General features: G+C 44.6%; 1 protein-coding gene across 1 annotated transcript in view; it reads left to right on the top strand.

Moving 5' to 3' along the window:
• selenoi (selenoprotein I) overlaps window positions 1-17,237 on the top strand; it is a 68,092-nt gene extending 50,855 nt beyond the window's left edge. Inside the window, exons 8-10 of the mRNA XM_084313817.1 lie at window positions 5,212-5,392; window positions 11,114-11,293; window positions 12,809-17,237. Coding sequence (XP_084169943.1) covers window positions 5,212-5,392; window positions 11,114-11,293; window positions 12,809-12,916 — 469 coding nt within the window. The 3' untranslated portion in view covers window positions 12,917-17,237. The remainder of the gene's footprint in view (window positions 1-5,211; window positions 5,393-11,113; window positions 11,294-12,808) is intronic.
• Window positions 17,238-26,527: the final 9,290 nt, after the last annotated feature.

The following is a 26,527-nucleotide window of genomic DNA, read 5'->3' as shown; positions in this document are numbered from 1 at the left end:
ATATCTAATCTAATATATATAATAAAAAAATTCTAAATATCGGTGGCTAAGTGGCACAGTGGGCAAGGTGCTCGCCACTAACGCATGAGATGCTGGGTTCGAGCCCAGCTCTCGGCGTTGCTACTGTACCAGCTTGACTGGTTGTTCATACTAACACAATTGGCAGTGTTAGGGGTGGGAAAGCTGGTGGGTGAATGAATGAATAAACTTTCACTTTCAATGAATAAAACTTTATTTAACAGATTGCAGAATGGGTACAATACAGTACGGCTCAATACATACAATTGTTAAGGGGATGCAGACCAGAGAAAGACGTTTGTCTTGTTTACATCAGGGTCCCCCATTTTCAATTCATAGTGACATTTATGACATACATGACATCCTGGCCTCTCTCTCCATAGGAACCGCAACAGGGGCTTGTCCTCCTCTACTAATCTCACCTGCAGGAACATCCCTTTGATATCCCCGCTGATAGCCACCTTGTCCTGGCGGAAGCGGAGTAGTACGCCTAGTAGGGAGGGGCCGAGTGTAGGACCGGGCAATAGCTCTTTATTCAGATTTTGGGATCCGATCTGGTAGCTGCAGTTAAACACGATGCGGTCTTTGCCGTTGTGATGAACCTTGTGGTGGGGCACGTACCACGATTCAGTCGTCTGGTCGGCCTCTTTAATGTCAATCTTTGTGACGTGTCTCGCTGTGATGAGCTTCTCAATCTCAGCGCGGTATACACTTTCTTGGGCGGGGTCCTTGGCTAAGCGCCGCTCTGTGTTTAGTAGGTACCGCTCTGTGGCGTCTTCCTTTGCGTGAAAGGTAGGCATCCCTTCCCGCCGCAGGAGTGGCGTGGCGTATCTCAACACGCCGCTGACTGGGACTCTCTTTGTTCCCGTCTCGAGGAGGTTAATGGCGTAGATGTCGTCTTTAGAGCGAATGTCTTTCTTTTCGTTCTTAAAGGGCATTTGTTCTAAGGTCCATAGCCTCTCTACATGCTGCAGGAGTGCGGTGTCTCCCTCTGTGACTCGGGAGTGGAGACAGCTAGTGGCTGTGGTTCGGTTGAGAGATTTGGCGAGTGGGCCTTGGAGAGTCCATCCTAGGCGGGTCTCGACTGCTGCAGGACAGCCTCTGGGTCCGGTATGAACCCGGTCTATCGGGACAATGAGGTCTGCATGGTCGGAGCCTATCAACAGTGTCGGGGTAGCACCGTCTATGAGTGGGATCGGTAGCTTGCGTAGATGTACATATTTCTCCATCAGCTTGGCTACGGGGTATGTGTCTCGTCCAATGGTAGAATGGAGACTATTATGGGATGTTCAGTAGACTAGAAGGGATATTCAATGCATATTGTACAAGGAATATACAAGGGATATCAGGGGATATACAAATACAATTAAATATATATATATAAATAAATATATATATTCGGTTTAATCTGATCCTTCAGAACAGGTACCTTAGTCGTATAGTGTATCTTGTAGACCAGGCCCATTGCGGTGGGGATTGGACGTTGTGGACAGCGACTCCTACAGGTCGGTTGGTGCGCCTGTACAGCAGAATCAGGAAGTAACGGGGGCAGCGTGAGCCTCCCACGCGTTACTCCTCGCCACTGAGAGATCGCGCTGTACAGGTGAAAGATGCGACAGCTGCCTCCTCGTGTACCGGAGGGGACACGTGATGCAAGGCTTGTTCCTCACTGCAGCCGACCAGTGGGAGGCATAGTCTAGCAACGTTCAAGACAGGGGAGGGGAGAATTGAAGGGAGAATTGGCGAGGCGAAATTGGGATGGGAGAAGAATAGAAAAATAAGGAGAAAAAGTGGATAAAAAAAAAATGCTAAATATATGCTCTGATGAAGTAAGTATACAGTATACACATAAGGTGCAGTATGCGTAAGGTATGTATGCCGTGATATACTTCATACGTTATATATTGTCCACCTGCAATGGAAAACAAACAAAGTACCAGGAACCAATAGCGAGTAGTCGAGTACCATGCAGAAAAGCGGTAATTTTGGCAGAAGCCCATGGGTTTTCATTTCTCTCACTCTTGAGATCCACTAGGAAATTGGTATTTTTTAAGCCATAAATATTGGATCAGATTTTTTAAAGCATTTAAAAGTTAATTGTATCCTTCGAGTGACATCCTTGAAAAGGAAAAATAGTGATTGGAAAAGTACTTAAAAGTCCTTGAATTTAATTTTGCAATGTCTGTGGGAACCCGGTAGAGCAGTGGTCACCAACCTTTTTAAGCCCAAGATCACTTTTTTTTTTTTTTTTTGGTGAAGGCAAGATCTACCTATTGAAGCGTTGAGAGAAAAAGACAGCCAAGATTGTACTTTAAACTAAATTACTTTTATTTGCCTGTATTCTAATTACATGCAATGCTTTGGTCCAACATTAAAACGTCAAAGTAGAACTATTATGTACTTTCTCAGTCAGTGCTAAGTGCAGTCATCTTATGCAGCATCACTTTTCACATCAAAACAAAAGTAGAACTGTAATGTGTACTTTCTCAGTCAGTGCTAAGTGCAGTCAGTGCTAAGTGCAGCATCAGTTTTCACATCAGAACAAAAGTAGAACTGTAATGTGGACTTTCTCATATTATTAACATTGACAAACATATTTACAATTAGCATTTTATAAAGTAGAACTGTAATCTGTACTTTCTCAGTCAGTGCTAAGTGCAGTCAGTGCTAAGTACAGTCAGTGCTAAGTGCAGCATCATTTCACATCAAAACAAAAGTAGAACTGTATGTGTACTTTCTCAGTCAGTGCTAAGTGCAGCATCACTTTTCACATCAAAACAAAAGTAGAACTGTAATGTGGACTCTCAGGGTAAGATCTAAAAAAAATAATAATAATAATTTGTAATTTTCATGGAAAGATCTACAGGGACAGTCTCAAAGATCGACCAGTCGATCAAGATCGACGGGTTGGTGACCACTGCGGTAGAGTGTAGTGGGCATCAAAGGACAGTGATGAGTCCAACTTTATACCCAGGCTGGTGACAAGTGAGGAGAGCGGGATGGAGTAATTGTCGATGGTGATATGGGCGACACCAGCCTGTTTGGTACTACTGCTATTAGTTATTGCTGCTATTACTAATAATACTGCTAATAATAATCCAAATGCGATTGTTGCATTATAAAATGGATTACAGAAACTATTTCTTTCAATGATCATATTCTATTTTAATAATAATTTCATATTTTATGAACATTTTACAATAATAATGCTATGACGTTATCATAACGCCACCAACAAGTTAATGATTATTGACAAGTAGTTGTAAATATGATAATAAGATAATTATTGTATTGGAGAGACTGAATGAATTGACACCCAATTCATTATTAAGCTACTTGACAAACACAGAACGGGCAATTTCAAGAGAAGTTAGTTTCACACACATATGTCCTGACCCACATATCATCTGGTTGTTGCGTCCTCCAACCTTCTAAGTTCTGTCTCAGTTTTAAGTTTTATAAACATGTTGTTCATCTTGCCCCTCCTACTCCCACTATATAAAGTCATGGTACCAGAGACTCCAATATTGATCCCAATTCTGTCTAACCTCCAGAATTAAAGTTTAAGAACATTTGTTCTGTGACGACCTACGCACCCAACATGTGTTCATCTTATATGTGAGATTGAGATTCATTGCCCTCTTGGAGATGGACGAGGTGAGACCTAGATAAATCCTAATACCAAGATGTGATTAATTGAAATGCCTTTCTCCTAGTCAGTGTATAGAGTGTACCTGATCTAAATCTAACGTCCGGTCCCTGTACCTCTCTACTCTCTGACCACAGCTGTTATCCCTGTACCTCTAGTCTCTGACCCCAGCTGTTATCTCTGTACCTCTCTACTCTCTGACCCCAGCTGTTATCTCTGTACCTCTCTAGTCTCTGACCACAGCTGTTATCTCTGTACCTCTCTAGTCTCTGACCACAGCTGTTATCTCTGTACCTCTCTAGTCTCTGACCACAGCTGTTATCTCTGTACCTCTCTACTCTCTGACCACAGCTGCTATCTCTGTACCTCTCTAGTCTCTGACCACAGCTGTTATCTCTGTACCTCTCTAGTCTCTGACCACAGCTGTTATCTCTGTACCTCTCTAGTCTCTGACCACAGCTGTTATCTCTGTACCTCTCTAGTCTCTGACCACAGCTGTTATCTCTGTACCTCTCTAGTCTCTGACCACAGCTGTTATCTCTGTACCTCTCTAGTCTCTGACCACAGCTGTTATCTCTGTACCTCTCTAGTCTCTGACCACAGCTGTTATCTCTGTACCTCTCTAGTCTCTGACCACAGATGTTATCTCTGTACCTCTCTAGTCTCTGACCACAGCTGTTATCTCTGTACCTCTCTAGTCTCTGACCACAGCTGTTATCTCTGTACCTCTCTAGTCTCTGACCACAGCTGTTATCTCTGTACCTCTCTACTCTCTGACCACAGCTGTTATCTCTGTACCTCTCTAGTCTCTGACCACAGCTGTTATCTCTGTACCTCTCTAGTCTCTGACCACAGCTGTTATCTCTGTACCTCTCTAGTATCTGACCACAGCTGTTATCTCTGTACCTCTCTAGTCTCTGACCACAGCTGTTATCTCTGTACCTCTCTAGTCTCTGACCACAGCTGTTATCTCTGTACCTCTCTAGTCTCTGACCACAGCTGTTATCTCTGTACCTCTCTACTCTCTGACCACAGCTGTTATCTCTGTACCTCTCTAGTATCTGACCACAGCTGTTATCTCTGTACCTCTCTAGTCTCTGACCACAGCTGTTATCTCTGTACCTCTCTACTCTCTGACCACAGCTGTTATCTCTGTATCTCTCTAGTCTCTGACCACAGCTGTTATCTCTGTACCTCTCTAGTCTCTGACCACAGCTGTTATCTCTGTACCTCTCTAGTCTCTGACCACAGCTGTTATCTCTGTACCTCTCTAGTCTCTGACCACAGCTGTTATCTCTTCTCTTCATACACCTCCCTGATAAAGACAGGTCACACATCTCCCACCTCAAGGTCACATATTTCTCCCTCACCCACACCTAATATGTGTTATAAGAGTATATCTTACCCCTATTAAATATGGCTCAAGATTGTATAATTATATGGTGAATTCTGTCACAACATGTACATTGTTATGATGATGGTGATGATGATGTAGTGGAAAGTGCTGTAATTGTCCATGTTTTCTACACTCTTTGTCCATCCAGGGCCCACCGCAGTAAGACCCTGAAGCACAGCAACCTGTATGAGGCCTTCCTGCCCTTCCTCTCTCCCGTCCTGCTCTTCCTCCTCTCCACCATCTGGGTGGTGTTCTCTCCATCCGACATCCTTCAGCAGCAGCCCCGGATATTCTACCTCATGGTGGGAACAGCCTTTGCTAACGTCACGGTGAGTCTCTCTGTCTCACGCGCGCACGTGCGCGCACACACACACACACACACAGACACACGCACACACACACACACGCATGCATGTACACATGTACACATCCATGCACAATGTACACTCTTGTGTATAAAACATTAGGAATATATTTAGGGATGCATTGATGTGAAAATTGGGCTGATAGCGATAAACCATAATACATTTTCTGTTGTGGTCATTAACCCGTTATTTACAGATCATTATTATTAGGGATGCACCGAAAATTCGGCTACCGAAAATTATCGGCCGAAAATGGTTAAAACGGCTCTTTCGGCTTTCGGCCGAAAGGGTTTTAGCACCGAAAATATATGACCGAAAGTCAAATAACGTGTTGTTGTGATGACGTCATCAAAACGCGACTACTACAGACATACCGGTAGCATGCGCAACATGTAACGTGAGCAGCTTGGCAGCTCTTCCTGCATTCTACAGCCTGTGATAACTAACTCCTCTTGGGAGTAGGGATGCCCCCCGAAACCCGGTTCTAAACTAAATTAGAAAAAAACTGAGTATTGATCAGCTCCGACGTTAACGGTACTGCTATCAGTAGTCTAGGAGCGGATTAGCTACGGAGCTAACAGTGTACCATCCATCTGCGACGCAACGGTGGCAGCAACAGTGGACACTGAGTAATGTTAACGTTATGACGAGTTCATACTACACTACACGTATGAACTCGACATAACGTTAACGTTACTCCGTTTAAATGAAGTGTTTAATTAGCAGCAATCTGTTGTTGAAAATGTATCGTTAAACCGCAAATGGAAATGCGAGGACAGGAAGTCGTCATCAATCGTTGTAGTCTCTCGTAAGCTACGTCATCCCCCGCTAAGAGTCATAGGAGATGTAGTAAATGCAACAGTCCTGTGTGTGTGTCTTTATGCAATCGTTATGCAGTTTTAAAGCACCTTGGCTTTGTTCTGAATGCACTTTGTTGTAATTATCCTACAGAGAAAAGAAAATGCACTTGACTTTAATGCACATTTTGTTGTATGCAAAGAGAAAATGTTTAAATTGTACAATCTTTCAGCAGTCAGTCTGGAATTAATGTATGTATTCAAAAGTGCTGAATAAATGTTTTATGGGCCCATAATAGTGATTATTAATATTATTTAAGTTAAGTTTAGCCATAATCATGTCTTTTGCCATAATCAGGTAGCTAAAAAAAAAAAAAGAAAACATATATATATTTATATTAATCATTTTCGGCCTTTCGGCATTCGGTTTTCGGCCAACTGTTTCCTATTTTCGGTATCGGTTTCGGCCAAGAATTTCCCATTCGGTGCATCCCTAATTATTATATATATTTTTTTAAGTTCTTATATTTATCCAATTTTGTATATAAGATGATAAGAATGAAACATAAGTTTGCTCCACTACACTCTACCCAGTCGCCCCAGTGCTTAGACCTCTACACTACCCAGTCACCTCTACACTCACTACCCAGTCACCTCTACTCACTACCCAGTCACCTCTACACTACCCAGTCACCTCTACACTACCCAGTCACCTCTACACTACCCAGTCACCTCTACACTACCCAGTCACCTCTACACTACCCAGTCACCTCTACACTACCCAGTCACCTCTACACTCACTACCCAGTCACCTCTACTCACTACCCAGTCACCTCTACACTACCCAGTCACCTCTACACTACCCAGTCACCTCTACACTACCCAGTCACCTCTACACTACCCAGTCACCTCTACACTCACTACCCAGTCACCTCTACACTCACTACCCAGTCACCTCTACACTCACTACCCAGTCACCTCTACACTCACTACCCAGTCACCTCTACACTCACTACCCAGTCACCTCTACTCACTACCCAGTCACCTCTACTCACTACCCAGTCACCTCTACACTACCCAGTCACCTCTACACTACCCAGTCACCTCTACACTACCCAGTCACCTCTACACTACCCAGTCACCTCTACACTACTCAGTCACCTCTACACTCACTACTCAGTCACCTCTACACTCACTACTCAGTCACCTCTACACTCACTACTCAGTCACCTCTACACTCACTACCCAGTCACCTCTACTCACTACCCAGTCACCTCTACTCACTACCCAGTCACCTCTACACTCACTACCCAGTCACCTCTACACTACCCAGTCACCTCTACACTACCCAGTCACCTCTACACTCACTACCCAGTCACCTCTACACTACCCAGTCACCTCTACACTACCCAGTCACCTCTACACTACCCAGTCACCTCTACACTACCCAGTCACCTCTACACTACCCAGTCACCTCTACACTACCCAGTCACCTCTACACCAGCGTTTCCGTTAGCCGGTAATTACCGGTATTTGACCGGCAAAATCTGTTGAAGTCCGACATATGTAATCTCTCCGGTCTTAATGTCCGGTGAAAATAATTCCCTGAGTCTAAGCACAATTTGATTATTTGAATTGTATTAAAATAGGCTAAAATTAAATAGCCTATGCGATGAACGAAACGATCATTACATTTGTTTCCTCGTTGCTTCTAATAATGACAACGACGTTGTCAGCGAGAGCTTACTGCTGGGTGTGCGAACTTTTGTGAAGCTGCAGAGCCAGAGCAACAACAGCACAATGCAGTATTCCAGCAGTACTCCAATTCAGCCATTTTCAGCCAATGTTGGGTGGGGGGGCGCTGTTGTGCGGTTCCCAGAAAAGAGCCAATAACAGCTAAATGAGCTGCTCTGCAGCGCCATACTCTTTGCAAATAAGTCGTTGCGAGGTGGAGAGAGTCGTCACGCAAACCACGATAATGTTGCCGTCTCTCTGCTTTCTCAGTTCTTCGCTTGATATAATTAATACAAATGTCCAATATAACGGAATTCGTTAGCTCATAAAAATGTGATTATAACAGACTGCTGTTTAGTGTCGGACCGACTGCCCACATACGCGGTCTATTTTATTTCAAGTCAGCAGCAGCACGGAGTATCGAGGGACTTATTTTATTTGCAATATATTAATGACTGTATACGCAAAAGTAGCCTAGTTTTAAGTAATAATATTATAAATCTACATGCCTTGAGGATGACATTCTTTATATAGCCTGCCTATCAATTGTTTTAAAGCTCAATAAACTATGACCGGAATTAATCTCATTTGTCCGGTAGATTGAAATCTTGCAGGTCACGGAGACCGGCAACAATTTTTTCTAACGGAAACCCTGCTCTACACTACCCAGTCACCTCTACACTACCCAGTCACCTCTACACTACCCAGTCACCTCTACACTACCCAGTCACCTCTACACTCACTACCCAGTCACCTCTACTCACTACCCAGTCACCTCTACTCACTACCCAGTCACCTCTACACTACCCAGTCACCTCTACACTACCCAGTCACCTCTACACTACCCAGTCACCTCTACACTACCCAGTCACCTCTACACTACCCAGTCACCTCTACACTACCCAGTCACCTCTACACTACCCAGTCACCTCTACACTACCCAGTCACCTCTACACTACTCAGTCACCTCTACTCACTACCCAGTCACCTCTACACTACCCAGTCACCTCTACACTCACTACCCAGTCACCTCTACACTACCCAGTCACCTCTACACTACTCAGTCACCTCTACACTACCCAGTCACCTCTACACTACCCAGTCACCTCTACACTCACTACCCAGTCACCTCTACACTCACTACCCAGTCACCTCTACACTACCCAGTCACCTCTACACTACCCAGTCACCTCTACACTACCCAGTCACCTCTACACTACTCAGTCACCTCTACACTACTCAGTCACCTCTACTCACTACTCAGTCACCTCTACACTACCCAGTCACCTCTACACTCACTACCCAGTCACCTCTACACTACCCAGTCACCTCTACACTCACTACTCAGTCACCTCTACACTACTCAGTCACCTCTACACTACTCAGTCACCTCTACACTACTCAGTCACCTCTACTCACTACCCAGTCACCTCTACACTACCCAGTCACCTCTACACTACCCAGTCACCTCTACACTCACTACTCAGTCACCTCTACACTACTCAGTCACCTCTACTCACTACCCAGTCACCTCTACACTCACTACCCAGTCACCTCTACACTACCCAGTCACCTCTACACTACCCAGTCACCTCTACACTACTCAGTCACCTCTACACTACCCAGTCACCTCTACACTCACTACCCAGTCACCTCTACACTACCCAGTCACCTCTACACTCACTACCCAGTCACCTCTACACTACCCAGTCACCTCTACACTCACTACCCAGTCACCTCTACACTACTCAGTCACCTCTACACTACCCAGTCACCTCTACACTCACTACCCAGTCACCTCTACACTCACTACCCAGTCACCTCTACTCACTACCCAGTCACCTCTACACTACCCAGTCACCTCTACACTACCCAGTCACCTCTACACTACCCAGTCACCTCTACACTACCCAGTCACCTTTACACTACCCAGTCACCTCTACACTACCCAGTCACCTTTACACTACCCAGTCACCTCTACTCACTACCCAGTCACCTCTACACTACCCAGTCACCTCTACACTACCCAGTCACCTCTACTCACTACCCAGTCACCTTTACACTCACTACCCAGTCACCTCTACACTACCCAGTCACCTCTACACTCACTACCCAGTCACCTCTACACTACCCAGTCACCTCTACACTCACTACCCAGTCACCTCTACACTACCCAGTCACCTCTACTCACTACCCAGTCACCTCTACACTACCCAGTCACCTCTACACTACCCAGTCACCTCTACTCACTACCCAGTCACCTCTACACTACCCAGTCACCTCTACTCACTACCCAGTCACCTCTACACTACCCAGTCACCTCTACACTACCCAGTCACCTCTACTCACTACCCAGTCACCTCTACACTACCCAGTCACCTCTACTCACTACCCAGTCACCTCTACACTACCCAGTCACCTCTACACTACCCAGTCACCTCTACACTACCCAGTCACCTCTACACTCACTACTCAGTCACCTCTACACTACCCAGTCACCTCTACACTACCCAGTCACCTCTACACTACTCAGTCACCTCTACACTACCCAGTCACCTCTACTCACTACCCAGTCACCTCTACACTACTCGGTCACCTCTACACTACCTAGTCACCTCTACACTACCCAGTCACCTCTACACTCACTACCCAGTCACCTCTACACTACCCAGATGCCCCAGAGCCTAGACCTCTACACTACCCAGATGCCCCAGTGCCTAGACTTCTACACTACCCAGATGCCCCAGTGCCTAGACCTCTACACTACCCACTGTACCCAGATGCCCCAGTGCCTAGACCTCTACACTACCCAGTCACTCCTCATATCTGCCCAGTTTTGCTCATTGGACGATCACTATAATCAGATGATGTCGCCAATATATCATGTATCCCTAAACATATTCCTAGTACTTTCCACAGTCCATGTCTCAAGGCTCAAAAATCTATATCCAACACACACACACACACACACACACACACACACACACACACACACACACACACACACACACACACACACACACACACACACACACACACACACAACATCACAAGTGTTCATGTATGTCATGAGGTGTGTGCCATTAATATCTCAAATTAAAATGTATTTATTGTGTGTCATTAATATCTTCCATCTTCATCTGTTGTCTTACAGTGTAAGCTGATTGTATGTCAGATGAGTAATACGCGATGCCAGCCACTGACCTGGCTGCTGTTGCCCATGGCGACGGTGGTGTTGTTAGCGGTGACTGGCGTCATTGCTAACGAATCTCTGTTGCTGTACCTCTGGACCGGTGTGGTCATACTAGCACACTCACACTACGGTGTGTCAGTGGTAAGTAGGCTACACACAATCAGTTAAGTAATTATGCTGCTTTTGTGGGGAGACCTTAAAGGGGCACTTCACCAAAAAGCAATGCTGATTTATTTTGCACATAATCTCACATACATCCAAAAACTCTTTAACACTATGGTCGCCAAAAACGCCTTACCACGTCATTCCTCGCCATGCTCATTCTGCCAAAGACGCCGTACCACGTCTTTGATATCAATATTTCAAAAATCTGTGATCGCAATGATATTTCTCCCCCGGAGACTTGAGATCTACTGTTGATCCCCTCTCAACTCTCCAACGGTTCAAGAGCGCCATCTGGTGGCCGATCGGCGGATCGCCCAGACAGGAAACGGAAGCTGGTGCTCATTCCAATTCGGTCCGATCACTCGCTAATAGTCCCAGGACTCGAGCTAGACGCAATGGATAGCAATCCGTTACCAATAACTCGATAAACAACATGATTTGGACGTATATACTATTATACAACCTGGAGATGGATCGCATATTTCTACATCCCATAATAGGAATATTTCTGCTCCACGCTCATCGCCCAACGGCCCGAGGAGACTGGGGTAAGATTCAGCGTTATTTTTTAACGTGTTCGATATAAACTGCTCTGATGATCATATCACCCACACTAGATGAATCATCTAACGTTGGCCACGGAATTATAAACGACCCCCCCCCCCATCCGGTCAACATCAGATGATAAGTAGTAACTTCTAGAAGCATGTCCATTTGAAATTTTTTATCTCGCACCGATTGCTATCAAACTGTATACAATCATCAATATAATGCATTTAGGGCTATAAATCACGTTCTGGAGAAAGCTACAGAAAACGATAAAAACATACTTATACTTTAGACCGTATTTTAGTATGAATATGTGAATGAAAAAGTATAACGTTGCTACACCCTGAACAATAGATACTTGATGTTGAATGGGCCATAGTAATGTCAATTTAGCAATACAATTTAAAAGGTTATAGCCCTGCAAAGAAGGGGAACTTCTCCATAGACAAATGGAGCTGGCGTGGGATGGTTTATTAAGAATATAAGCCTGGCGACCAAAGTGTTAATTTAGTTTGACATTTATTAAGTAAATACATTTGAATATGGCCACTAGTGATGTCATCAAAGATATTGAATCCTTGTGTTGTGTTAATTACTACTTTTTATATTTTATATTTGAGCTTACTTCGTTTTTTCATGTACTACTTTCTGGAGGTACCAGTTTTAATCTGAAAACGGCAGTAGTTTACTGTGGCCACCCTAATAACTGAATCTATAGTAGAAATAAGATACCGGCAGTTTGTGCATTCCTGATATGGGCTTGCTGTGTTGATTCACCATCTGTAATGGTTATTTCACACTAGCCCCGCCTTCACCTCCTACGTAGCCCATTCTGCTGTAGTTAAGTGAAAAATTGGCTTAGAATCCCTGGGAATGCATTCACACGCATGCGTTTGAAGTAAGCAGAATGAATGTAGCAAATGTAATTCCCTCTCTCGCCAGGTGCACCAGCTCAGCGACCACTTCGACATCTTCGCCTTCTCCCTGAAGAAGCCCAACAGTGACTGACAGGAGGAGGATCGAATCGGCTTGACGGGAGCGGAGGTTTAGGCCCCTCCTGCCTCCCCTCCGAGGTCAACCGACACTTCACTCTCAATCACCGCGGATACCTCCACCCCCTCCCTTCCCCTCCCCTCCCTCTCCTCCTCCTCCATCCAAGAGGACTGCTCCAAGCAGAGTGGACTATGGCCCTCGCTTCCTCACACGCTTCCTAACACCCCCCCCCCCCCCCCCCCCCATGTGACCCATCAAGACCGGGAACAGTTTCAATCAAAACTCCGGTCCTCTGGACCATAGGGGCGGGACCTGGGGCTGTGGGGCTTTCCGTCATTGGTGATCGGCTAAATTTGTTGAGCCAATGAGGCGCGCTTGTTTCCTACGGAAATGTGCTTCACTCGTGAGGACCGGAGCCCAGACTAGCCTCAACCATACACACACACACACACACACACACATTCATACATTATTCTGCTTTTATGCAGATATTATATTACGCACACAATTAAATATTTAGTCAGGCACATTTCAAGCAAACACACACACGCACACACAGAGCTCTTCCTAAAGCACTTAGATAATGCAGACATATTCACACCCTTGCAGCAACTCACATAGTAATATGAATGTACAGTATATTATTGCCTTGGGGAAATGCCATATCAGTCTGATCAATTTGTGAAAAACAGAAAGGGGCCTCATGTGTGTACTCAACCCTGACCAAAATCCTCTCAACCCTGACCTTTGACCTTGTGAGGTCTTGGTCACACTTCTGGGACTGTGTCCAGGATATGATGGTTGGAGTCGGTAGCTAATCATGTTTTATGATTGGTTGAATGGTCATTTGTAAAGTGCCGTGATATATCTAATGATATAATAATCTATATATAGTGGGGATTTTATTAAAAAAAATAAAACTAAAATTAATCTTGAATATTGATAAAACGCAAAGGAAGTTGATGATTACTATTGAGATATGAATCCAGTTAAATCCAGTGTAATAATATCATATTCGCTTCATTCATACATAAAAACACGTGCGCACACACGCACTCTCATTCTGCTCTGGAACGACGGATGTCATAAGTTAAACTGTGGTAGATTCTGACATCAGGGCCACCAATCAACCAAGGTAACCTCTGACTTTTCTTTCATTTATTATTTTATTTTTTAATAACTGACTGTCAGCTTTGACCTCTTGTCATGAGCGCTGACCTTCAGGCTCTCTCCCCGCTCTCTGAGGTGTCGTGTCAACTTGCCGATTCGTTCTTTTTTTTCTTCCATGTATTTTTTCATGCTATTTGTTGCCGGGCGTGAGTGTGTGTGTGTGTGTGGTTTAGTTGCGCAGCGCTTGAATGAAGAGTGCGTCCAAAAGCCGCATGCGGAGCGGTCACACTCTGAGGGAACAAGTGGTCACAGGACACCGCGAAACACTGCAACACACGCCACCGCCACCCGGCCATCGCTTTCTGTCTCACCGTCACGCAAATATTGCTGTCACGCCTTTGATTCTGTCTCTGTCTCTCTGTCTCTCTCTCTTTCTCTCTTTCTCTCTCCCTCTCCTAATATCTGTGCTCTCCTTTGAGTTTGTCTACTGTTTGTTCAACACTGTTCCGTTCTCCCATTTATGATTGTTTATGAGTTATGTTTTCCATGGTAGTTGGGGATACAGGTCTGACCCTGGGTCCCTGGTGAGGGTTGCTTTCCACTGTAGGGCCAAACTGCCCTGGTTTCCATGACGATACTAAATGAGGGTTGCCAGAGCTTTTTAACATTGCGTCACCCAGTATTCCCTTTAAAAAGAAAAAAAATATATCAACCCCCCCCCCCCCCCCCCCTCTCCTCCTCCCATCTTGTTGGCGATGGATGCGTCAGTTCAGCTAAGGCTCTAAGTAAATGGTGAGTTTGATCCCGTGTTGAACGTATTTTGAGCAGCGGTCTTCTAGCTCTGGCGAGTCCCACTTGGTCCTGTAGTGGAAAGTCTGGCTTGGTCCCACTGTGTCCCTGTCTCTATCTCCCTCTCCCCCCAGCTCAGCTCCCCTCCTCCAGCTAACGCTGTCTTCTCCTTACCGTTTAATCTGTCCTAAATACCCAACAGGGGTGGAGCAGCGAGGTTGTTCACTAAATGTCACTCTTAATGTTATGGAAAAACGGTTTGTCAAATGAAATCTGATCGGCTCTTAGGGTAGGAAATTCTTATTGGGGAAATGTCCTGAAAACCTTAACGTTGAAATGATGATACTCTCGGGCGGTTAGGTGGCGTAGCGGAGAATGCGTTAGTCACCAGCCCCGGAGCTGTGAGCTGGATTCGCCTGTTCGAATCCAGCTCACAGCTCCGGGGTTGTCACCAGCTTGGCTGGCCGTTCACACTAATACAATTGGCAGTATTAGAGGGTGGGAGAAGCTGGCGGGGTGGGTCCAGGGTCGTTGTAAACAGCGACTCCTACAGTTCGGTCGGGGCGCCTGCTAAGCGCGGATAGGACCTGAGGGGGATAGTGTGATCCTCCCACACGCTACGCCCTCTCAATGAGAATCCGCGCTGCCAGGTGAAAAGAAGCGGTGATTGGCTGGACGTGTGTCGGAGGAAGCATGTGGTAGCCTCCACTCTCCCAGATGATCTGACTGTGGGGGGTAAGTGTGCAGCGACCAGGAAGGGACTGGGAATTGGCATACGACTAACATTGGGATGGGAGAAAATCGGAGGAAAATGGAGGGGGAAAAATATCAATAAAAAAAAAAAGAAATGATGATACTCTGTTTGAATACAATCGTCTATACGTGTACCTCCTTTTCTCTAAGGATATTTTAGGGGCATTCAATGGGAAATGTTTGTACTTACAGGCCATACTAATTTCCTACCCCCAATTCTTGTACGTACACACTCGATATCTCTTTTGTGAGCAAGGTGTCGTGAGGATTCCTTCTGGGTTTGTCTGGCTAAGTTATGTAACCCCGCTCCTGGAAACGGCTCTGGAGTGTTTTAAGTATTCTGACCGTAACCCAACCCAACCTCTTTCTGATATAAGCCACGGTTAAGAAGAGCAGGAGCTGAGTTGCGGGTGTGTTGAGAGAAGCGACCTGTCGAGTTAGTCCGATTTGTAGTTTCTGTAGTGCTGATGTAACGACCACTGTGGAACTGTGACTGAGATTATTTTTTATTTTCACATTTTTCTTTGGTTTTGTTTTGCCACCAACACGATGTTACTCAAGCAAACCAGAGGTTTGGGTGGCGTGTGTGTATGTATGTATGTATGTGTGTGTGTGTGCACTGTATTTGTATGTACCGTACGTGAGGAACAAAGTATGCATGTCTCTTGATGTATGTGTATAATCCGTATGGATGGATGTTTGTGTAAATACATTATTATATTATTTCCTTGTTTTAAATTCTTTTTCTTTTTTTTTTAACATGAACTCCGAGTGAGATTGTAATCCATTATAGGCTGCGCCCTGTCCTCTCCTGACCTCCTGGACGTGGGAGTTTGAATGGAAGACCAGGGGTACATTTCACTTGGTGGGGATCGTCACGCGGCCCTACTGCTACACCCTACAATGATCGGTTTGTCTTTCTGTTGGTGGGAAGACCTGCCACTGGAGCAGCTTTCTATCACCGGGAACACGTGGCTGTGATGTCGGGGAACGTTACTTTACGTTGGAAGGGTGAAACGTAAAAAAAAAAAAAAGGAAGGGATTTTTAGACGCCTGTCCTAAGGATCTCTCCCCAAGCCGACTCGTATGACATTACAGAGTGGTGGTTAAGTGGAAGTCAATGGTGTATGAAACCACATTTCTCTCAACCTTGCATGCAAGCCGTTCCGGTTACTTCCATGAGCTCTAGTGATGGTCAGAAGAAGTAACGGAACCATTCATCAGGACTTGCATGTGATTTTGGGAGAAATTATTTCAAAACAAAATGCGGCTGGCATCTATTTTCTTAGAAGTCAAAACATATTTTTTATAACGGAGGCATGGTTAGTAGTGATTAATAGCATAGGCTGCTAAATATCCCTTTTAAGAAAGACTGCTGTGTCCTTGTGAGAGTTGCTCACCTTCCCTGCTCGGTGCCCTACTGGTTGATCTGGGATGTACCCTAAAGGTGTCTTCTCTCTGGGCTTGGGGAGGGAGGGAGGGGCGGCTGGAGCCCTGGTTGTGGAGAACGCCGCCATGTCCTAAAACGGTGGTCCTCATCTCCACCCCACCACACATGTAAAACAGCTCCTATACTCCTCTGGATTAATGAAGCGAACCATTGTGACTATATGTTGTTGTACAATACAGCCCTGTTGGTGGGGACGGACTGCGGGTCTTGAATATGGCTAATATTATGATGTTGTATTTAACCTGTGAAAGAAAGGACTGTCCAAATAAAAATCGATTTTCTTTAACCACTTTGGCTTGTTGCTGGACGGTCGAGCCAGTTCTTTTGATTGCGCCGTCCCCTGCATTGGTGTCGACATACATCTCTGACTGGAGAGGAAAGTATTGTGACCCCTCAGTAACAGAGAGCACTGCACTACACAAAGCCACCACCAGATGGGGTTGTTAGATCAATGGATTCGAGTACATGGTTCCAGCCAGGGTTCTTCCTGGTGGTGAATGCATTGTAGTTCTGGGCCTATTTTTCTAAGAGTAGGAGTGAGTTCCACATCCACCTGTTTCCAAATGTAATCTAGAACAAATATCTCTGTCTGGATGAGATCCTCTATGGCTGAATATCTGATCGTCTGGACGACATCCTCTATGGCTGAATATCTGATCGTCTGGACGACATCCTCTATGGCTGAATATCTGATCGTCTGGACGACATCCTCCACGGCTGAATATCTGATCGTCTGGACGACATCCTCTATGGCTGTGATAAACTCAACACCTGTGCCTGTCAGGAGTCTGTTACCAGACTTCATTAGTAATTGATGAGTCTCCTGTCCTCGCCTGCCAGTTTGACTTATTTGTTGTTATTGTCCTTCACACAAGAGGCCAGAACATGCGTGGCTGGCATCAAGGAATCTATAAAGAAAGGAAGGCACAATGTCTTCTCCTGTGCTTGTGTGAATGTGTCCCTGAGTATTGTTTGTATAATGTGCTGAGTTGAGTAATGGCTGTCAAAACAGCTGGCAGCAGACGTGGGCCCCGGTCACGTATACCAATCACATCCACCCAGAAATATGAGTCTCGTAAAGCATTGATTGATTTGGCTGTGCCAAGGGGATCATTGCATAAAGAACGGGTCAAAATGGAGGATTCATTTCCATGTATTCCAGATGTAGGCTTTGGTTATTTTAAGGCCATGAGGCACAGAAAACATTCTGAAGCAATGTAGAAGATGGCTTTCCAAGTGTACCTATCTCAAACCTGTCCTCTTTTCTTGATCCTCCGATCACAACCGTTGCTTTCCTTGGACAAACTCTGAGGGAAGCAACAGTTGTGATTGGAGGATCAAGAAAAAAGGGTGGGGCTTGAGATGGGTCAATTGAACCCTTGCACTGAACCATGCAATTCCTATTTCAAATGTTTTAGACAGCCCCTATATTTGCAGTTGTAAAGTCTTGGGAGTGTGAACGTGATATCCAGCAAGTACTCAACGTCTACTGTCTGAATGCACACAACACTCGAACATACCATCTTTAGATAATAAAGTTTGAAAACATTGTTCGTCTGAAAACGTAAAACCGTTATATGGTTCTTCATCTGAGCTACTCACTTGAATGCTTGAGACAAAGAATGGTATTCCCCTTCAACTTTTCAGATGAACAACATCCATCCAGAAATATGAGTCTCGTAAACCATTGATTGTTTTGTCCGAACCACTTTACTTGCATACAATCTTGCATAAAATAGCATAGAATAAGGAGAAATGGGGGATTCAGTTCATTGTTTGGGAATGTAGTCCAGATGAAGACGTCTTTATAGTCTTTATTTATTAAGCAAGGGATATGATGCAGGGAACATTTTGAAGCAATTATGTAGAAGATGGGCAAGCTTTCCAACAATTGAATCCTTGAGACGAATAAGAACGATAGTCCACTTCAACTTTTCAGATTAACAATGTTTTCAAACCTAATTATCTAAAGATGGTTAGTTGTACCGTTGTGTGCATCTATTGTTAAAGACGGTTTTGATTGATTGATTGAAATGTTTATTAACAGATTGCAGAATGGGTACAGTACAGTACAGCTCAATACATACAATTGTTAAGGGGATGCAAACCCCCAAAAAGAAAGACTTTCGTCTTGTTTACATCAGGGTCCCCCATTTTCAATTCATCATAAGTAGAGGTTGATTACCTTCGGATGATGTTTTACATTCACACAAAAAAATTATTTCAATTAACCATATTCACACAGCGGCCAAAATGGCCATTGTGAATATGGTCAATTGAAATAATTGATATTTAATAATTGATTTACAGGTGTTAAGTCACTTAAAGGAATCCCAACCTGAGCATGACATAAGACCAAAATGGCATGTGAATATCGTCAATTGACTTAACACCTGTACATTTTGTACATGGACCATCCAGGAAGAATTCAAAATGGACATAGAGTATGTGGTTCTTTGTCTCAACTATGATCACAATTTGTCCTTAAAGGGATAGTTCAGATATTTGGACATTACATTGTATGAAATACTTGTAGTGTAGTGGATGCAAAGCTATTAACTTACTTATTGAGTCCCCCGGTCTGAGTTCTGGTTGAGTTCTGAGCAACCCGGGAAGCTTTAGACGGGCAGCAAATGGCAGAAACGGGGATCACGAAACCCAAAGGTTTTTAAGTTACACCACAACATGCAGACAAAGGGTTAGCCATCTCCAACAGCTTTTTGAAACCGCTGATAGACCACATTATGCCTGAACAGGTTCCAGGTTCTTTTCTCAACAAAATTGTGCCAAGTGATATCAAAATGTTTTGGTTTTCGAGACTTCAATTGCTTTCCGGTTTTGCTTGGAACCCGGCTCAGAACTCTTTGCATCGACTACATTACTGGCAAGCATTTCATACAATTTAATGTCCAAACTATCCCTTTAATACTTTTGTTCCTTAGGGCCATGATATATACAGAGCAACCCTTTAGGCAACACTGATGGGATGGCATGCCGCATGGCACCAACGCTGCCAGGTCTGATTACCACCGAGGCCAGCGATACGTGAGATGCTTTCATGATAACTGTAAAGCACGTTGGATAAAACGACCACCACATTTTATCGACATCCAATCTGTCCCATTTATCAACCCTGTTCCCTGCCGAAGTCCTTTTCTCCATTTCCTCAAAAACGTGTGTCGTCTCCTTTACAGAAAAGGACTGCTGTTCTGTGATCAGTGACTTAACCCGTAACGTACTGTAATCTGACCCTGGATCAGCCCTCCTACTCAATAGGTCCTAAATATGGTAAAGTATATGATGAGTTTGTTACTGAGATCAGTGTCTTCTACAACTAGGATAACCTTCCCTCTTAGTGTGTTGAGATACAGTGAAGGTTAAGTTCCTGTGTTTGTCGAGGTTATAGGCGCCCTTCCGAGGCGTTCTTTTAGTGAATTACTCGGTGTTGATCCTAAACTGACAGTTAATCAGAGGTGCCATCAATTAAACAGCATCCGGCTCATGTTGCCGGCCTGTGGTGCTGGACGTTTTGTGCGTTGCTGACCCCCATGGCGCGCGCTCACACACATACACACACACACATACATGGCGGCGGCCCGCCGGAGCACAGTTAACCACCACGCCACCCTGGGCTGCTCCCCTTTGAATCTCAATTATGGATGAACATCATTAGAAACCAAACACTGCCACACACACATACATACATGCGCAAACCCTGTGATGGGCACAGTGATTATTCTATTGAAGTGTTACTGGGGTAACACCATCCATTTCATTTCATATCTGCAGAACCTCCAGACCCCACGTTGAGGCGAGTTACATAGCATGTCAGGGGTAGGGTTTCCAAGTGTTTTAGGTAATCTCGTAGTTTCCTTAAAAGTACAGGTGGGGCACTGATGTGAATTTTCCACTTCAATATCAGTTGCACTTTTACAGACGGCCCGGCCCCCAACTGATATCAGTCTCTATTGTGTCGGGCCGTAGACTGTAAAAATTGTCGGACCGCACCACTAATTATAGGACAGAAATTAGTCTCGTGTGATGTAAGGAAATAGAGCTAACATGCTCTTTACATCTGTGGTGCTTTACATCATGCTATGTTCTTGTCCCTCTATTCCCTTAATTGTCTCTGTTGTTTAATCCCTCCCGTGTGGTAGAGCCGACCCACGGGGCACGTCCCTCATCAGCTGTTAACAGGGATTATGCTGCACTTCATCAACACTGACCCCAACATTACAGCCTCCTCTGACCACACGCATCAACACTGACCCCAACATTACAGCCTCCTCTGACCACATGCATCAACACTGACCCCAACATTACAGCCTCCTCTGACCACATGCATCAACACTGACCCCAACATTACAGCCTCCTCGGACCACACGCATCAACACTGACCCCAACATTACAGCCTCCTCTGACCACACGCATCAACACTGACCCCAACATTACAGCCTCCTCTGACCACATGCATCAACACTGACCCCAACATTACAGCCTCCTCTGACCACACGCATCAACACTGACCCCAACATTACAGCCTCCTCTGACCACATGGATCAACACTGACCCCAACATTACAGCCTCCTCTGACCACATGGATCAACACTGACCCCAACATTACAGGCTCCTCTGACCACACACATCAACACTGACCCCAACATTACAGCCTCCTCTGACCACACGCATCAACACTGACCCCAACATTACAGCCTCCTCTGACCACATGCATCAACACTGACCCCAACATTACAGCCTCCTCTGACCACACGCATCAACACTGACCCCAACATTACAGCCTCCTCTGACCACATGGATCAACACTGACCCCAACATTACAGCCTCCTCTGACCACATGCATCAACACTGACCCCAACATTACAGCCTCCTCTGACCACACGCATCAACACTGACCCCAACATTACAGCCTCCTCTGACCACACGCATCAACACTGACCCCAACATTACAGCCTCCTCTGACCACATGCATCAACACTGACCCCAACATTACAGCCTCCTCTGACCACATGCATCAACACTGACCCCAACATTACAGCCTCCTCTGACCACATGGATCAACACTGACCCCAACATTACAGCCTCCTCTGACCACACGCATCAACACTGACCCCAACATTACAGCCTCCTCTGACCACATGGATCAACACTGACCCCAACATTACAGCCTCCTCTGACCACACGCATCAACACTGACCCCAACATTACAGCCTCCTCGGACCACATGCATCAACACTGACCCCAACATTACAGCCTCCTCTGACCACACGCATCAACACTGACCCCAACATTACAGCCTCCTCTGACCACATGCATCAACACTGACCCCAACATTACAGCCTCCTCTGACCACATGGATCAACACTGACCCCAACATTACAGCCTCCTCTGACCACACGCATCAACACTGACCCCAACATTACAGCCTCCTCTGACCACACACATCAACACTGACCCCAACATTACAGCCTCCTCGGACCACATGCATCAACACTGACCGCATTACAGCCTCCTCTGACCAGATGCATTAGAGCAGCGGTTCTCAAACTACGGGTCGCGACCCAAAGTGGGGTCGTGGGTAGGTGACAGTGGGGTCGCACATTGGCAAGTAAGTAAATTAAATCTATATACAATACAAATCTATTTTTTTTTAATGTTCTGGCAACATATTTTGGCTAAATATGCCTCGTTTTATAAATATGTATTGATAACATAGTGCTGTAATTCAACAGTCATTTCTAATAAATATGCATGATCAAGTTCAACAACGTGTGCTTTTATTTTGATATTCCTTAATTCCACGTTGAAATTACGCGATATAAGTGTGGGGTACAAAATAAATCCTAAATAAAATGGGGTCGTGGCATAAAAAAGTTTGAGAACCCCTGCATTAGAGGCTCCTCTGACCACATACAGTGTATGTGTAGCCTGATGATATTCAGAGCTCCTCCATCACCTTGCTTCACATTGTCTGTGGTTAACACAGTTTTCATCTGGGCGGCACATTTTCTTTGCACCTAAAAAAAACAAAGCTTTCTTTGCACCTAAAACGGATTTTGCAGATAATTTTTCAGGCTAGTCTAGCCATATTAGGATACAAGCATGTATAGGCCTACTCTTTTCACCCAAGGAGATTGGAAAGGCTGTAGCAACATAGCCAACGGTCAAAACATTTTGAGAGTTTTGGGTGTGTGGGTTTTTTCTGGTCTTGATCCAGTCTCTGAAAACGACTGCTCTCTGGGGGGGGGGGGGGGGGGGGGCAGGTGCTTCCTCTAATCACGGATGACTAGCTCATCTTTGATGAACTAACCCATCAGTCTTAGATGGAGCAGCTCTGTACCAAGCAGACAAGTCCAGACATGTCTGGCCTCCATAGGCCTCGACACTAACACGCCTAGACGAACCCACAGATGGCTAACTTGCACCTCGCTAGCAGGCTAATCAGTGACCAAACCTGAAAGCCTCTAAAGCCGCTAAGCTAACAGGATGCGATGGAAGGTAACTGATAAGGAAAACATTTTTGTTTTGAGAAAAGAGTTGAGAGAGGCACATTTTACTACTGTGATGTCTTGCCATCAAATCCTGGCATAATTTCTCGATGAGAGCGCAGGGTGTGATGAAGTCAAAAGAAAACAACGATTCTGATGAATGTATAGAATTCCTTCAAGCAATCTGAGAGTCGTCCTCAGGGACCGGCTCCAGGCTGCGCTAAAAGCACTGAGTGGCCCGTGATCCCAATTGACCCGTGCCAGGGAGTTAGAATAACACCATTAATGACAGGTTAGCTTGAGCAGGCCAGTGTGCGGGAGAAACCATGTTCATTAAAAAAAAAAATTAACAAGCCCCTGATTCTCTACAAATGGACCGGCCTGAATAAAACATATTAATGACACCTTCTACTGAATGAATAGAAGAGGCCTGGTACAAGTGGAGAGGAGCTGTTCTAATGCTATCCAGAGAGAATGCCATGGTTCACCTTTTGGACAGTTTGCCTGCATACTGTATAGTCGACCAGGCACTTGACCTATAGAGCACCTGTCACATTTGAACTTCTGATGACCTCAGCGGCCATGACAGGTACCAGGAAATGACCTCCATCCTTCTCCTGGACTGGCACTGGGTCGTAATGCAGCTTTAGTACTCTGTACGTCTGATATACTTAGTTGAATTCCATCTCAATTCATTATTGGATTTCTATTATTTAAATGAAATCTCTGCAATAACACTGAAATGCACTTTCTATTAGTCTTTCATGCTTTTTATGGTCTTTCCTTTCATATATTTTTGTAAAGCACTGCCTTTGTGTATGACAGGTGCTGTATAAAGTGAAATAAACTTGCCTCACCTTGCCTATATTATTCATTCTGTAAGTGCGTCCAGTCTGGCCGATTCCAGGTGTTATTATATTCCGGTCAACAGACCTGATTGCTTAGACCCTGCCTAGTAACGGACTCTGATATGCCCGGTTGGAATTCCAACCTGAGAAAGCACCAATCAGGGAAGACCAACCAGAACCCCGAATCTCAAAATAATTCAAAAGTAGGCTATGTGGGATGAGCAGCAGCTAGTGATTCTGAATCCAGGCAAGGATGAAGCACAACATTGGGCACAAAATCAGGTTCCTCACCACAGCACTGAAACAGGTAGATAATACTCGACTCTATGCAACCTTCTCTATCTCTCACTCTCTTTCTCACAGACACACGCACACTCACACGTACACGTACACATACCATTATACGTACACCGTCTCCAAGTTACCACATTTTCTCTCTTTAATAAAGCTGGTGGCCTTCTGAGGCAGGACAGATGACTATGTTACATGACTCGGGAGCATAGTCGAGATCGTGGGCTCTGGTGCAGTGCAATAAGGAGAGGCCTGGTATGGCTCATCAGTCACAGTCAGTGGTGACGGAGGTGACTGAACCACAAAGACTCGCTTTCAGAACCTCACAGTCCTAAATCTCTGACCCACAAAGCCATGGGACTGTTTCTATTAGGAGCCAGAAAGACTGACCACTTATTTTCATTTTCTTCAGCGGGATAGAGAAAGTGAGAGAGGAGTTCAGAGTCCAAGAGAACTAATGTAAAGGGGTGGGGGGGGGGGGGGGGGTGAGGGGGGCATACAATCGAGGTTACCCTAGTTGAGGGACTGCATCAACAATAAACTATAGCTACAAGTTACAGATGTAGCATCACAGAGATCCCTTTTACTGTGTGTTCTGCCTGCACCAGTATATTATTACTGTGTGTACTGCCTGCACCAGTATATTATTACTGTGTTCTGCCTGCACCAGTATATTATTACTGTGTACTGCATGAATCAGTATATTAGTACTGTGTACTGCATGAACCAGTATATTATTACTGTGTACTGCCTGCACCAGTATATTATTACTGTGTACTGCATGAATCAGTATATTAGTACTGTGTACTGCATGAACCAGTATATTATTACTGTGTACTGCCTGCACCAGTATATTATTACTGTGTACTGCATGAATCAGTATATTAGTACTGTGTACTGCATGAACCAGTATATTATTACTGTGTACTGCATGAATCAGTATATTAGTACTGTGTACTGCATGAACCAGTATATTATTACTGTGTACTGCATGAATCAGTATATTAGTACTGTGTACTGCCTGCACCAGTATATTATTACTGTGTACTGCATGAACCAGTATATTAGTACTGTGTACTGCATGAATCAGTATATTAGTACTGTGTACTGCATGAATCAGTATATTATTACTGTGTACTGCATGAATCAGTATATTAGTACTGTGTACTGCCTGCACCAGTATATTATTACTGTGTACTGCCTGCACCAGTATATTATTACTGTGTACTGCATGAATCAGTATATTAGTACTGTGTTCTGCATGAACCAGTATATTATTACTGTGTACTGCATGAATCAGTATATTAGTACTGTGTACTGTATGAACCAGTATATTATTACTGTGTACTGCATGAACCAGTATATTATTACTGTGTACTGCATGAATCAGTATATTAGTACTGTGTACTGCCTTAACCAGTATATTATTACTGTGTATGAACCAGTATATTATTACTGTGTACTGCATGAACCAGTATATTATTACTGTGTACTGCATGAACCAGTAGATTATTACTGTGTACTGCATGAACCAGTATATTAGTACTGTGTACTGCATTAACCAGTATATTATTACTGTGTACTGCATGAACCAGTATATTAGTACTGTGTACACCATGAACCAGTATATTAGTACTGTGTACTGCATGAATCAGTATATTAGTACTGTGTACTGCATGAATCAGTATATTAGTACTGTGTACTGCATGAACCAGTATATTATTACTGTGTACTGCATGAACCAGTATATTAGTACTGTGTACTGCATTAACCAGTATATTAGTACTGTGTACTGCATGAACCAGTATATTATTACTGTGTTCTGCCTGCACCAGTATATTATTACTGTGTACTGCATGAACCAGTATATTATTACTGTGTACTGCATGAACCAGTATATTATTACTGTGTTCTGCATGAA

Source organism: Notolepis coatsorum (assembly GCF_963971535.1).
Source record: "Notolepis coatsorum genome assembly, chromosome: 5".
Lineage (NCBI taxonomy): Eukaryota > Metazoa > Chordata > Actinopteri > Aulopiformes > Paralepididae > Notolepis > Notolepis coatsorum.
Note: the sequence above shows the minus strand (reverse complement) of the source record. Positions and strands in the feature narration are given on the sequence as shown.